Source organism: Lepidochelys olivacea (genome assembly GCF_965140295.1).
Source record: "Lepidochelys olivacea isolate rLepOli2 genome assembly, chromosome: 9".
Classification (NCBI taxonomy): Eukaryota; Metazoa; Chordata; order Testudines; family Cheloniidae; genus Lepidochelys; species Lepidochelys olivacea.
Genome location: NC_140419.1, coordinates 22,652,566 through 22,668,441, shown reverse-complemented (window position 1 = coordinate 22,668,441; position 15,876 = coordinate 22,652,566). Strand labels below are relative to the sequence as shown.

General features: G+C 45.1%; 1 protein-coding gene and 1 long non-coding RNA gene across 5 annotated transcripts in view; one reads left to right on the top strand and one right to left on the bottom strand.

The window, feature by feature from the left end:
* Positions 1 to 10,186, bottom strand: part of LOC311526659 — a 60,508-nt gene extending 50,322 nt beyond the window's left edge. For 2 of the 3 annotated variants that reach the window (XR_014713081.1, XR_014713082.1), the window contains exon 1: positions 10,059 to 10,170. This is a non-coding gene — a long non-coding RNA (uncharacterized lncRNA). Of the gene's footprint in view, positions 1 to 10,058 lie in introns of all 3 variants that reach the window. The other variant, XR_014713080.1, reaches the window with a different exon arrangement.
* A 154-nt stretch (positions 10,187 to 10,340) lies between these two features.
* SCHIP1 (schwannomin interacting protein 1) overlaps positions 10,341 to 15,876 on the top strand; it is a 116,116-nt gene continuing 110,580 nt past the window's right edge. The window contains exons 1-2 of one of the 2 annotated variants that reach the window (XM_084639893.1): positions 10,341 to 10,495; positions 10,812 to 11,471. In XM_084639893.1, coding sequence (XP_084496019.1) covers positions 10,830 to 11,471 — 642 coding nt within the window. In that variant the 5' untranslated portion in view covers positions 10,341 to 10,495; positions 10,812 to 10,829. Of the gene's footprint in view, positions 10,496 to 10,811; positions 11,472 to 15,876 lie in introns of those variants that run through there. The other variant, XM_084639892.1, reaches the window with a different exon arrangement.

The window sequence follows — 15,876 nt, the reverse complement described above, 5'->3', positions numbered from 1 at the left end:
CTTACAGGGAAGTAGAGTGAACCAAGGGGCGGGGGATTTCATCAAGGAGAAACAAGCAGAACTTTCACACCATAGCCTGTCCAGTCATGAAACTGGTTTTCAAAGCTTCTCTGATGCGCACTGCACCCTCCTGTGCTCTTCTAACCGCCCTGGTGTCTGGCTGTGCGTAACCAGCAGCCAGGCGATTTGCCTCAACCTCCCACCCCACCATAAATGTCTCCTCCTTACTCTCACAGATATTGTGGAGCGCACAGCAAGCAGTAATAACCGTGGGAATATTGGTTTCGCTGAGGTCTAACTGAGTCAGTAGACTGCGCCAGCGCGCTTTTAAACGTCCAAATGCACATTCTACCACCATTCTGCACTTGCTCAACCTGTAGTTGAACAGCTCCTGACTACTGTCCAGGCTGCCTGTGTATGGCTTCATGAGCCATGACATTAAGGGGTAGGCTGGGTCCCCAAGGATAACTATAGGCATTTCAACATCCCCAACAGTTATTTTCTGGTCTGGGAATAAAGTCCCTTCCTGCAGTTTTTGAAACAGACCAGAGTTCCTGAAGATGCGAGCGTCATGTACCTTTCCCGGCCATCCCACGTTGATGTTGGTGAAACGTCCCTTGTGATCCAACAGTGCTTGCAGCACTACTGAAAAGTACTCCTTGTGGTTTATGTACTCACTGGCTTGGTGCTCTGGTGCCAAGATAGGGATATGGGTTCCGTCTATGGCCCCACCACAGTTAGGGAATCCCATTGCAGCAAAGCCATCCACTATGATCTGCACATTTCCCAGGGTCACTACCCTTGATATCAGCAGATCTTTGATTGTGTTGGCTACTTGGATCACAGCAGCCCCCACAATAGATTTGCCCACTCCAAATTGATTCCCGACTGACCGGTAGCTGTCTGGTGTTGCAAGCTTCCACAGAGCCATTGCCACTCGCTTCTCAACTGTGAGGGCTGCTCTCATCTTGGTATTCCTGCGCCTCAGGGCAGGGGAAAGCAAGTCACAAAGTTCCATGAAAGTGCCCTTTCGCATGTGAAAGTTTCGCAGCCACTGGGAATCGTCCCAGACCTGCAACACTATGCGGTCCCACCAGTCTGTGCTTGTTTCCCAAGCCCAAAATCGGCGTTCCAATGCATGAACCTGCCCCATTAGCACCATGATGCCCACATTGCCAGGGCCCGGCCTTTGAGAGAAGTCTGTGTCCATGTCCTCATCACTCACGTCACTGTGCTGACATCGCCTACTCGCCAGGTATTGCTTTGCCAGGTTCTGGTGCTGCATATACTGCTGGATAATGCGTGTGGTGTTTAATATGCTTCTAATTGCCAAAGTGAGCAAGCTCCATGCTTGCCTTGGTATGGCGTCTGCACAGAAAAAAGGCGCGGAATGATTGTCTGCCGTTGGCCTGACAGAGGGAGGGGCGACTGACAACATGGCTTACAGGGAATTAAAACCAACAAAATAAAAAAAAATTAAAATCAACAGTTTTGCGAGAAACTGAATGGCCCCTCAAGGATAGATCTCAAAACCTCAAGGATAGAACTGAAAACTAGGTTTAGCAGGCTGTTGATTTCACAGAGGGAGGGAGGGAGGAGAAAATGAATACAAAACAAATCTGGTCTATTTCTTGTTTTGAGCCACTTCATCTATCTTTATACATCTTGCTGACAGCAGACCGTGCAGTACGACTGCTAACCATCGTCAACACCTGGGTGCTCGGCAGAAGACGGTGCAGTATGACTACTGGCCATCATCTTCTGCTAGCTGCAGATTAAAAGACAGTGTGGGACTGAATCGCTACGAGATGAAACAAGGGAAATGACCTGGTTGAGTCACTCCCATGTTTGCCCAGGCGCCCGGTTAAAAGAGCACCCAGGACAACGTCAATGACAGCTACCAGTCATACTGCACTGTCTGCTGCCAAAAGGCAATAAACTGCTGCTGTGTAGCAATGCAGTACCACGTCGCCAGCACCCAGGAGGCATACGGTGACGGTTAGCTGAGCGGGCTCCATGCTTGCCATGGTATGGCATCTGCACAGGTAACTCAAGAAAAAGGTGCAAAACGATTGTCTGCCCTTGCTTTCATGGAAGGAGGGAGGGAACGGGGGCCTGATGATATGTACCCAGAACCACCTGCGACAATGTTTTAGCCCCATCAGGCACTGGGATTTCTACCCAGAATTTAAATGGGCGGCGGAGACTGCGGGAACTGTGGGATAGCCACCCACAGTGCAACGCTCCGGAAGTTGACTGTTGCCTCGGTACCATGGACACGCTCCGCCGACTACATGCACTTAGAGCATTTGTGTGGGGGGACACACAATCAACTGTATCAAAACGCTTTCTACAAAACCGACTTCTATAAATTCGACCTAATTTCATAGTGTAGACGTACCGTTACAAGCCACACTTCAAATTAGAAGTTATGCCAAACAGGTCTGTCATTTCTTTCTGAAATATGCATGGGATCAGTTTTCCTCTTCTTCTTCTTTTTTCTTCTTCTTCTTCTTCTTCCTGATTTATGCTCATTCCTATGCCAGTGAGGGAAGGAACAAATTTCCTAGTAAGACACGACATCTGTGTTGTTCCCTTCTCCTGATGTCATGCTGGAGAGTCCAATTTGCCTTTGGAGTCTGTGGGGCTGGGTGCAAGACAGGATGGCACTAAATGCCAGCTAGTTAGGCTCTCTGTAGCTGCTGAAATGTGGATCTGAAGAGAATCCAGATAAGCCTTCATGCTGAGACGTACCACGTAAAGGACCTCCTGAGCTTCATATGGCTGTATCCATAGAATCCTTTTCTTATTGAATTGAGCCCTTGCTGTACCTCCTATAATACTATCATTTTATGGGACATGGACATTATTGCAACTGAACATGGCCACTGGGTAATGTCATCGACTGCAGAAGGATAAAAGGCTTAACTTTTATTATGCCATCTCTATGGATTATAAAACAAGCACTGTATTGTTTAATTAAATGTTCCACGCATTATAGGAGTTCTCTTATCTGCAGAACAGTGTTATCATTATACCCAGTTGCAGAAAGCTTTATTCACTATGTGTAATGATTGATTTTTAAGATTTCTTTTATGCAATCTGTGTCTATCAGTTCATAATCAACCATACTGCAACTTTGCTTTATTAAACTGGTACTTGTTTCTTAAGGTGATAATAGCGTTAAACTACCACAAGAGAAGAATTAAAGCCAGTTAGAAACACCAAGCACTATTCCCTCACAAATACCTATGAAGGCTAAGATTTCAAACGCGTCTTAGGCCAGCTCTACACTTCAATGTTTTGTTAGGATAGTTGTCAGTCGGGGATGTGAAAAAAAACCACACACACCTAATCAATATACCTATGTCAGCAAAACTCCCAGTGTAGATGCAACAGAAGGCTTCCGTTGGCCGAACTGATGTCATTCAGGGAGGCAGTGTTTATTACACCCACAGAACTCCTCCTCCTGTTGGTATATGCTGCGTCTACACTAGGGGGTTCTGCCGGTATAGTTATACTGGGGTAGCTGTTGGCAGAGCCCATGTAGTGTATACAAGGCAAGGCCTAAGGGATTTTGACACTTAATTCCCTTTGGCTCTTTGAAAATCCAAGCCGAAGTCATCACCAATATGTGATATATCCACCTGTGATACTCTTTTTTCCCCCACAGTGGCTATGCCCTGGAAATATAATTCACTTTAAAAGATTGATTAAACACTTCAGTCTTTTTCTGACTGTTCATCTCAGTAGCTATGTATTGCTATGCATACTACAAAAAGACAAAAATTATCATGTAATTACAGCCTGATATCCCCAAAATGACTATTAATTTACTCTGTAGTGAAAATTTTATTTATTATAATTAAACAATCATAAAAGTAAAGCCTATTTGAGGCTCCAGGAGCCCTTGTCCACAATTAACAATGAAGTCAGTGTGCACTAAAATCAATGTGGACCAAAATAACAGCATATCTCTACTGCCAATCAGTCCACAAGAACATATTTCTCAATAAACTCCTTCTACCCCTCAGATTTTGAACAAAAGCGTCCCCAAATATCTACTAAAAAAGACAGGTTTTGTAGCATATCCAGAAGGTCAACATATTTGGTTTACATTGGACCTAAGGAGACAAATCCAACATTGGAGCCCTTCTGTAGAACATCTTTGCGATATCTGTTCACTAACTCTGCTAATAGCACACATTCTGAATAAGAGTAGTGACAGCATAGAACCCTTTAGAGCCTCACGTGTGGTATTCCTGTATTTGAATTGCATTTTATGCTTGCTGTTCATGCAACAGCATTCCACTATCCACTCCTTTTCCCACATTTTATTGAATTCTGCTTCTATATCATACTCTGCTAGGGTCTGCTAACATTTCAAAACAGTTTCACTGCAGAAATGTCTGCTTTCACAAACTGAACTTTCTAAAACATTTGCTTCAGTGGCAGAAAAATCACCAAGTTTGGTCTCTAATTGAAGATGATTGTTTTTTTGTTTTTGTTTTTCTCTGGAAGGTTTCAACAAAATGTTTTGGCTTTTTTAAGTTATGGGAAAGGAGGAGGAAAGATACTTTCCCCATTGAAAAACCAACGTTTTTGGGAGCAGGGCTATAAAAATATAGGTAACATTTGAAGATTGATATAAATAATTCTTACTGTGCGTGGGGTTTTTGGATTGGTCTAAACATGATTCTTATGATAGTTTGAATATTGTATACTGAGCATGCTCAGTAGAATATGAATCAATCTACAGGTGCACATTTACATATAGATTTGCTACACATATGTGAGTATACTTTATGCACCTGCCTTAAATCAGACAACTCATGTGCATAAAATTCTGCACCTACGTAAGTGTTTGCAGGATCAAGGCCTAAGTGTGTACATCCTTTTTTTCTTTAGGGTACTTATAAGATCCCCAGACAGAGCCTGTAATCTTCTCAAGATGAATAGCTGCATAGCAAGGAGCTTAAAAGCCATATGAGCCGGATAACTGCTGACTTTTCCTTTTAGTTCTTTCCCTTTTCCTGTACCCTGTTTAAACAAATGAACAAGAAACCTAGGAAATTTAGTGCACATGTGAAAGTTGCATGGTTAAAATAAAGGCAGCAAATGCAGAAGTTAAGGACCTACCAGCAATGTTAACTCAACCACCTTGCCCATATTTTTCCTATTTCTCATTTTGTGCTTAAATATATATTATTGTGTGTCCTAATGCCATGCAACTCAAAGCATATGCATCACAACTACCTCTGTTGGAATCTTAACTTTTGCATTGCTGGAATTTTGTGACATTAAATATTCATCCTTAATTTGTATTAATGTACTTATTTGTCACATAGAGGATATTACTGAATGAGGCAGGGGTCCCAAAATACTGTGTGATGCTGTGATCAGAGACGGTATCATTTTGTATACGCATATGCACAAGGGGGCAGAAATAAGGTTCCAATGGACAACCGTAATTCTGGCATTTCCTAATTTCTGAGTGTTTGACTTTACAACCTTAATAATGTGCTTTTAATATAGGGTTTGTGTGTGTGTGTGTGTGTGTGTGAGAGAGAGAGAGAGAGTGAGTGGGGAGGGGTGGATATACCATTCAGCCATAAAGTAGTTATCAGTCCACATTTGAGTACACATAATTAAGATCCAAAATTTAAGATTAAATAGAGAGAGAGGTGGTTGTTGCTTTTTTTGAGGTTATCATTTGGGTTTGTCTTTCCATTTATCAACTTTACCTAGAAGATTGTGACAAAACATTCACAGTATCTAGCTGTCTCTGTTCAATCTCATACAGAGATAGTTTTGGTCGATGACCTCTTTGTAGCAATGGATGAAGATCAGATACACAACCTAAATTATAAATCTGTCATCTGCCTTTGACACAGTTAATTATGCTTTATTACTGACTCATGGACAGATCAGATTATAAATAGATGGAGCATCTTTGCTCTTTTCTTTTGGAGAGATCCATCTGGGATTGGATATTGCTATTCTGCTGCAAAAGCAGACTCATGTAGGGTTTCTGCAGAGTATATTTTATTATCTTTTATTCAATGTATGTATGGGGCCATTAGGATGGTTAATGAGGAGACATGAGCTGAAATGCCTTCAGTATGCTGATTTCAGAGTAGCAGCCGTGTTAGTTTGTATTCGCAAAAAGAAAAGGAGTAATTGTGGCACCTTAGAGACTAACAAATTTATTTGAGCGTAAGCTTTCGTAAGCTACAGCTCACTTCATCGGATGCATTCAGTGGAAAATACAGTGGGGAGATTTATATCCATAGAGAACAGTAAACAATGGGTGTGACCATACACACTGTCACCAGAGTGATTACTTAAGGTGAGCTATTACTAGCAGGAGAGCGGGGGGTGGGGAACCTTTTGTAGTGATAATCAAGGTGGGCCATTTCCAGCAGTTGACAAGAACATCTGAGGAACAGTCGGGGGGGGGGGGAGAGGAGGGATAAACATGGGGAAATAGTTTTACTTTGTGTAATGACCCATCCACTCCCAGTCTCTATTCAAGCCTAAGTTAATTGTATCCAGTTTGCAAATTAATTCCAATTCAGCAGTCTCTCCTTGGAGTCTGTTTTTGAAATTTTTTTGTTGAAGTATTGCCACTTTTAGGTCTGTAATCGAGTGACCAGAGAGATTGAAGAGTTCTCCGAGTGGTTTTTGAATGTTATATTTCTTGATGTCTGATTTGTGTCCATTTATTCTTTTACGTAGAGACTGTCCAATGTACACTGGTCAAACTGGACCATCCCCCCCTCCCCGGCTCTCCTGCTGGTAATAGCTCACCTTAAGTGATCACTCTGGTTAAAGTATGTATGGTAACACCCATTGTTTCATGTTCTCTATGGATATAAATCTCCCCACTGTATTTTCCACTGAATGCATCCGATGAAGTGAGTTGTAGCTCACGAAAGCTTATGCTCAAATAAATTTGATAGTCTCTAAGGTGCCACAAGTACTCCTTTTCTTTCAGTATGCTGACAACACCTAACTTTTTTCTATTATTTCACCAGCTGGTGCAGCATCTTCCCCAGCGTTTGTTTGAGATTGGAGCAGTTGATTAAAACTGGATTAGATTAGAGTGACGATGGTATGTATAGAGAAGATATCAGCCCCATTTGTCACCAGTGTTCACAGCTTAATGTTAGATTCTCTGCTTCTGTTAGATGGTCACATAGCAGCAATGAGTAATACAGGTGTTTTCATTTTGCATCTTGTCAGAGGTTGTAGTCATTTCTTTTTAATGCAGACCTTGCTACCAGGACCCATGTCTATGCTGCATGCAAGATCTACTTATAGGCTAAAGGTAGTGGAGAATCAGCAGCCCATTTTTTGAATGAGGCATCTCTTCAGGAACACTGTCATGGTTAGTGGGCTTTCCATACCTCTGATCCCACCTGGTGTTAACACCCCCCCAGCTCCCTGCCCCCGCCTTTCTCCCCCCCCCACAGCCCCAGCGCCCCCCAGCTCCCTTCCCCCTCCCCCCGCCTTCCTTCCCCCCACAGCCCTAGCGCCCCTCAGCTCCCCCACCACAGCCCCAGCACCCCCCCAGCCCCAGCCTTCCTCCCCCCCCCACAGTCCCAGCGCCCCCACAGCCCCAGCGCCCCCCCAGCTCCCTGCCCCCACCTTGTGCCCCCCCAGTTTCTTTCCCCCTCAAGCTGTCACCTGGCTCAGAGTGGAATTACATGATTCTCCAAATCTGATCATGCCCGGCCTGCAGGCCTCTGTGATCAACCGTGATTACTTCAGCAGGAGCAATTCTGTTCCCTCTGGGAGCAATGACCAGTGACCAAACAGCATTCTTAAAACAAGGGCTTTATTAAATTTATTAGGACAAAAATACTTCAGAGAAAACAAGTTCAAAATAATAAACCAGACTATACACATGTCTCCTTTTCCCTAAGTCTTACCATTTGCTGGATCTGGGAAGGCCTAACTCCTTCAGACTTTCTCCTCAAAGAGTACGTCTTCACTACCCGCCAGATCAGCGGGTAGTGATCGATCTATTGGGGATCGATTTATTGCGTCTCATCTAGACACGATGATAAATTTATCATCTAGATGCAATAAATCGATCCCCGAATCAACGCCTGTACTCCACCTCGGCAGGAGTAAGCGGAGTTGACGGGGGAGCCGCCACGGTCGACTCGCGCCCCCCCTCCCCCCCCCAGTGTAGCCCAGGCCTTCGTCTCTCCCTCCATCAACCTATCACCCTGGACAGCTTCTGGAAAGCCTCCTCCCCACTGCCTTCTTCTGAGAAGCACTTTTTACCTGTTTGGTGTGCTTATGATATCCAGGAGCTCAGTTTTGGCAAAACAAGGCTTGCAACTTGTCCGAGACATCTTTAAGGATCTTGTCTCCTAACAGCTTGCTCTGTGGTCTGGATGTTCTTATCTGGGAACCCACTGCATTGCTTTCATGCACTGACCCCATTACAGGCATATAATAAACATTCCGCTATCCTCAATGTAAGTTACATCAGTACAGTCACACTGGAAATTCTAATAACCTGCTATAGTTACAGTAACTTCCCCTCACTGACGAGGTTACATACAATGTTCATAAAATTATCACACTCAGTATTCTTAGATTATAACAGCAGTTCCACAACTGTCACAAACATATCATACCAGATTCTGTACCTGTCAGCAACTGGTTTCTGGTGGAGTTTAAGGTGTTGGATTTGACCTATGATTTTAAGGTGTTTGTAACTTGACTACCCGAGTTACTACATCTTTTGTGATTCAGGTGCAACTGAGATCAGCAGAGGTATCCTAGCTGTAGCTCCCTTGATTTGTAAGTAGTTTGAGTCTGGGCATTTTGGGACATACTGCTAAGCCCATCTATTAATTCAGGCTTTTGAGGAACAGTTGAGTTGCCTGCGTTGGATATCTTTCTGGGAAGAGTTTGAAATAAATACTTTGTTTCAGGAGTATTAGTAGTATGGGGGTTGAGTTATCTGCTGGACTTATTCTTGTGCTATTGTCTTTTCCACAAAATATTGGCAAGGTGCCTAGAGCCCAGGAGAGGAGGTGAGTTTGTGTTTTAGTTGATTTGTATGAATCAAAATAAAGAATCTTCACAATATAAGCTATTTTATTTTGAATTTCAATGGGACTGGCACCTGAGTGTTTTTAGGTGATTTTGTATATAGGATTTAGGCTGCTAAGTGACTTAAGCACTTTTGACATTTTTAGCCTTTATTTTTACACTAGGAGAGACATTTTATAATATGGATATGCCTTGTACAGTGAACAGGAACCTTACTGTCCCCCTGAGCAGAACATAGTTCTCTGGGAGAAGGTATCAACTACTAAACTGTTACTATATTTGTGCTACATTTATTGTGTTCTTGAGCACTTTTCACCCACAGAACTCAAAGTACAGAAGAGGGTAAGTAGTGAAACTGAGTCACATCTGGGGAAGCAGACTGGGTAGTGAACCTCTGGCTGAGCTGGGCCTAGAACCGAGGTCTGATTCCACATCCAGTGTCCATGCTGAACCAGGCTCTCTCTACTTGGTCTTCATTAAAAAGCCAAGAGAGTTGAAAATAATAATAATATGACATTGCTTAGGTGGGTGCACTAAGGTACAGCTTCTGTGTTACATAGCAGTCTGTAATAATGTAAGTCAGGCATTAATTGCTTCAGAACATTCCTTAAAATTATTCAAAGAAACCTTGTACATTTGAGACAGAGGTGTGATTGCAAAGTGTGCTGAGCTACTTGCACAGGTTGGTACAGGTAGAGACTGGTATTATATGGCCTTAGTCCTCATTTGCTGCAAACTCTTTGTGTGGCTTTTGTAATAATAGACTTAATTTCATGGCTGCAGGCAGTTCAAACTGTGCATGCTGGAGGGCCCGAAAAAGAAAGCAAATGAATGAGAGTTGAAGGGGTGGTTGGATTCCTGCCAGCTCGCAGTCTATCTATCAGAAGCTGCTCCAAAGTTCATAGGATCACAATGTGTTTCTTCTTGCACACACACACACACACACAAAAAAGACAAGAAAGGAATTTGTGACCGTGCCTTACCTGAGTGCAGCTTATTGTTGGCGGGCCAGGCTCTCGTGGGCACAGCGTTAGAGGGGAGAGGGTGCAGCCCTCACGGGCTCTGCCTGGGAAGGGGCAGTAAAAAGAGAAACAGCCATTCCACAGGGGCTCCCCCTCCCCAGTCCCCGCATGAGCTGCAGCTCTGCGTCTTGCCCAGCTGTACCGCAGGGGGCGGTGTGAGCACCAGCCTCCCCGTTGCTTCTTACGCCGGCAGCGTGGGGACGGGACTTCATGCCACGGCTGCCGGCCGAGCTCCCTCCCGCACCCCCCGTTTGGCTGCGCTGCGCTGCCGGCGGGCCCCCGGCTCAGCAGCTGGACGCGGCAGCCGGGAAGTTGCAGCCGCCGCGCTATGGGGCCAGCCGCCTCCTGACCACACCATGGAGCCCTAGCGAAGGCGTCTGCCCCTCCTCTGCCTGGGGGTGAGCGCGCCGGGTCCGGAGATCCGCTCCCCCAAAGCGGGCGCAGATGCTTCCCCTGGCCGGAGCGCGGGGGAGGCGGCAGGAAACTTTGGGAGAGTCGGGGAAGCCCCTGGCCTGGGGAGGGGGCGAGGCGAGAGCCCCCAGAGCAGCCCCCCGCCCCCGGTGCAAATCGGGACGCGGCGCTCGCTGGGGGGGCACAGCCGTGGCCGGGCTTTCTGTGCCCGCAGGCGATGCGCTTCCCGCGGGCGGCGGCCAGACAGGAGGCGGCTGGTTCCTGCTCTCTAATCCGCTGCGTGTTTCCTTCTCTCCCCCTCAGGATTACCGCGAGGATGGGATGGATTTAGGAAGCGACGCGTGCAGCAGCCGCTCCAGCTCCGAGTCCGGCTCCAGCAAAGTCACCCCTTGCTCGGAGTGCAAATCCTCCCCCTCCCCCAGCAGCCTGGACTTGGCGGCCCTGGAGGACTCGGAGGAGGAGGAGGGTTACCTGGGGTACGGAAGGAAGGGCACTGCCGCGTGGGAGGAGGACCGGCTCTGCACCGCCGGCTGCGATGCCACGGCTGCCAAGCGAAGGAGTTTGGCGGAGGAGCTGGAGGATGTGAGAAGCACCAGCGGCGCCAACCCCACCATGCCGCCCCCCGCCCCCAACGGCAACCCCCCGCCCCACCGCCCGCTCCCGCCCCAGGACCTCCGGCAGAACGGCAACGTGGTGCCCCCCGGCCGCAGGACGGGGCACCGCGGGGCGGGCGGGCGCAAAGCCCATCTCCAGAAAGCCCAGCCGGCTGTGGGGAGGCTCCGCGGTGGAGGGGGGGTCGCCCCCGGGCACCCCTTGGACAGCTCCGCGGGGGGCACGTGGCTGAAAGAGCAGGAGCCCCCGCTCCCGACTATGGACTGGGAGGCTTTGGAGAGACACCTGGCAGGGTTACAGTTTCAGGAACAGGAGGTACGAAACCAGAGCCAGAAAACAAACTACACCTCAGTAAGTTGGTCCCCGTTATCTGCAAGGTCTGTGGCTTTGGGGAGGGAGCGAGGGAAGGCGAGTCAGAGTAAAGGGAATTACTTATGGTGACAAGATATGTTACTAGGCAGTGAGTCACACGTCCCTCGCAGAGATCCGTACGGAGCATTGCCATAGATGGTAATTGAGCAAATCGCTGTTGCCCTTTAATTGTGACGGGTTTTTTCACCCTTCCGACCTGGGAGGGCAACTTACTGAATGCAGCATTGTTGCTGGTAAGAAGCTTCATTGTGTGTGAATCTAGATCTGTCCCCTTTCTTGCAGATCTGCAAAGAATTTCTGTCTTTCTCCAGCGTCTTTCATTTGTTCAGCGGTGGAAGGAATAGCTTGCCTCTGATCTGCCCGCCCCTGGCCTGAGGATCAGGGAGTCAGGGGTGCCTCTGTGGAACAGAGCAAGCTGATGACTCAGTGGCCATTTGTAACATATTGTGATTGCTGAGATTTTGGTGGGGCTCAGTGGCACTTCCTGTTTCTTATCAGACAGGCACCTGGCTGGATACAGGAAAGCTAGACAACGTGGGTGGCATCAGGAGCAGGAGTGGGTGGAATTAACATAAGCAGGAGTCTTAGGCCATCTAGTACAAGGGTTCTCAACCCTTTTCAAAAAAACTCCACGCCTGTCCCCCCCTTCCCGTGCCACAATAACTGGCGTATATAAAAGCCAGAGCTGGCGTTAGGGGGTAGCAAGCCAAATAGTTTCCTGGGCTCCACACCACAGGGGCCCTGCAAAGCTAAGTTGCTCAGGCTTCAGCTTCAGCCCCAGGTGGCGGGTTTGGATTCAGCTCTATACAGTGGGGCTTCAGCTTTCTATCCTGGGCCCCAACAAGTCTAATGCTGGCGGTGCTTGGAGGCCCCCCAAAACCTGCTCGTGGATCCCCCAGACACCTGTTGAGAACTACTGATGTCAGGGTTCCCTCCCCACTCTGAACTCTAAGGTACAGATGTGGGGCCTTCAGGAAAGCTCCCTAAACTTATTTCTACCAGCTTAGGTTAAAAACTTCCCCAAGGCACAAATCCTTTGTCCTTGGACGGTACGCTGCCACCCCCAAGTGATTTAGACAAAGAATCAGGGAAAGGACCACTTGGAATTCCTATTCCCCCAAAATATCCCCCCAAGACCTACACCCTTTTCCTTGAGAATAATATACCAACCAAATAGGTAAACCAGATTCTTAAAAAAACAGAACTTTATTATAAAGAAAATAAAAGTAAAAGAAGCACCTCTGTAAAATCAGGATGGAACGTAACTTTACAGGGTAATCAGATTCAAAACACAGAGGATTGCCCTCTAGGCAAAACTTTAAAGTTACAAAAAACAGGGATAAACCTCCCTCTTAGCACAGGGAAAATTCACAAGTTAAAAGCAAAAGGTAATCTAATGCGCTCTGCCTTATTTACTTACTCTTTTTGCAATATACAGACTCACTTTAGGATGGTTTATAGGAGAAGGAGTTTTCTGACTTGGTGCTTCCCAAGAGAATGCACAAACAAAGCCCCCCTCCCCAGATATGAAAGTATCTTCTTTCCCCATTGATCCTTTTGGTCAGGTGCCAACCATACTTCCCAATATGGACCTGGCCCAGTGAAAAGAGTCAGTATCTTCTTTTTGAAGGGTGGTTTCCTGTTTGCTTTATTTTGAGGTATAGCAACAATTTCAACCCAAGCATTTAAATCTGTACCTTAGGCAAGAAGGATTGCATACTTTAACTTAGCTAAAGTATGTGGCAACATTACACCATGCTTGTAACATTACACCATGGTACCTTGCCTTGGGGTGTGGTTTGAGTATACAGGGCCTCAGGCTACTGGAAATTGGATGCCTGCACTTTGACTTTACAGCATGAGGACAACTAACAGCGTTTCTCAGAGTAATTGGGATTGCTAATACTAAAAGAAGGAAGAGGATGCTTTCTTTGCCTTGTAGAACCTGGTTATAAGACCCCCACTTTGTTTCAAATGTGTTTCCTTTAATCACTGCTGTATAGCAGATTTTCATAGCTATTCTTTTCATCAGCATTCAGCAAATATCTTTAAGCAGCAACCAAAAATTATCATTGCTAGACACAAAGTTATTACAGTGTTAGGAAAAAACATCTCCTGGTAACTGTCCTAATGTCTATATTTTATTTTGAACAGATTTTAGAAAGTATGAAGCTAATGAACAACATTTTGCTTGTATTCTGTTGTTGTTGTTGCAACTGTAACAAAATAATACAATGGCTTTTAGTTTCAGCAATAAGAGATGCTGATGTCATTTTATTTTAAGTATGACCTAGCCTTGTTGAGGATTTTATATATTCTGTGAAAGTTGTCTTTATGTGTGTGAGCGTATGTATGTGTGTGAATTTAAGTGCCTATTCTTTGAGGGATTAAGTGGCGTTGGCTTCCCTATACAGCTCTGCCAATGAACTACACTCCTAACTGGCCAGAGCAGTGGTATTCCAGTCCTGGGCTGCTGTTGAGCAGAGACTGTCACACAGAGTAACGGCAATTTATTTTATTTTATTTATTTTTGTGTGAGAGCTGAACAAAATCCCCTAACAGCCAGAATGAAAACATCAAACACGTTTTTGCTTGAAACCTGACCCAGAACTGGAACCTAGTACTCCAGAGATTTAAGAACCACAGTCAAGGTGGAAACTACTTCTATTATATAACTATTTGGAAGGACAAATATAGTATATTGTGAAATCTCATACTATATGGTTTAGTATACAAAGTAATAATTTTTGAATCTTTCTGGAAGAAAAAGAAACTAGCACATATTTATTCTCCAATAAGCAGGTGTCAGTGGTGGTTTGGGTGTACAGCATTCTGTTCAGGGAGATATGAAATCCCATTAATTAAGAATCGTTTTTATAATATGTAAATTAAAAGATGGTATGACATTCCCTAAACTTTTCTCTAAAACCATTGAAGGTACAGTCAAATACTGCTTTATGATAGACAGTAAGACTGATGTATGCTCTGTTAACCTCCACTTTATAACTTCACTTTCCTAGGGCTTGATTCTGTAGGGTGCTCTGCAACCTCACTTCTTAACTGATATCAGCTGAAGAGAGGGCGCTGACTACTTGCAGCATTGGCCTTCTAGTTAGGCATCTAGGACTTTATATCATACTTACTATGTTTTGAAATGACGTTGAATGAATCATTCATTGAATATTACAAATGATTTTTGAAAAACCTTGTGGTTATTAGATATTGTAATTAGTACAGTCTGGTAGAATGACAGCTACCACACAGTATATTTTTAAAAGACCAGACTTGGAACTAAGGGTGAGCTACTAACAGCAGCATGTAGAGGGTGTGGGAATAAAATCACTAATCCCAGAGCTTTTTAGGTGGTCTTGTAATTGATAGTGGCTTATTCAGAAACTAAGCTTTTTTTTTTTTTTTTTAAGTTGTTTCTCTCCTTTATTGTTATGATGATGATCTTAGCAATGTAAACTGATGTACTCTTACTTTTGGTCACTCAAGCTTACAGAAAACCATCTCTAACTAAGCAGCAGCAGCAAATGTAGGAACTCTTTCTTTCTAGTTGGGTGCTTGCTTAAGTGAGGTGTTACCCTGAAAGATTTTTGGATCATTGCCATTCGTAATAATTTTAGCACTTACATTTAAGAAAAAATGTTAATTGGAGCCAGTGCCCTAAAAAAACAAACAAATATTATCTGTCTTGGACCTACTCTTCCCCTTTATCTAGTATTAGTGCTTTGACCACGCTTTCTCCAAACCAGGCTCCTCCCATTACACTACCTGTACTTGGCGTAGCACCTTGCCTCCCGCCTGGAGGATGAGCACATAGGTCCTCTTTGTTTAGCTGCTACAAACACTGATCCCTATGCAAGGGATTTCATGGAAGCCTAATCTGTGTTACAGAATTGCACTGTGGTTCCAATGTTGGAAGTTGCACTTTGGGTGCCGTACTGTCTCACACAGACACGCTGCACTCCTTGTAAGTATTGCAGTAACACTGCTTTCTGTAGATCAGATCAGGCTAAGGAGACTGGCCTTGCATCTCCAGAGACACAGCACATGCACGTCTTCTTTCCCTCTTTCTCATTGCTGAGCTGCCTGTCAGCTTAAGCCCATAGTTGGCATTTCCTATTTTTATAAATGTATCAGTTTTATGGCATGTGAGGTACTGGAAGAATTCCTGATAATTGTAACCAATTTCCCCTCCTGCAGTTTTCCAGCACCCGTGGGAACAACAATGTGTGTAGCTCGTTGTGGCAGCCTTTCTCTTTTTCCATGCATATTTCTATTTATGTATTTGAACATTTATTTGGCTTATGTGCCTCAGTTCTGTGAATCCATCAAAACCATTAAGCTACTGCAGGAATCTCATTTCTGTTATCTCAGT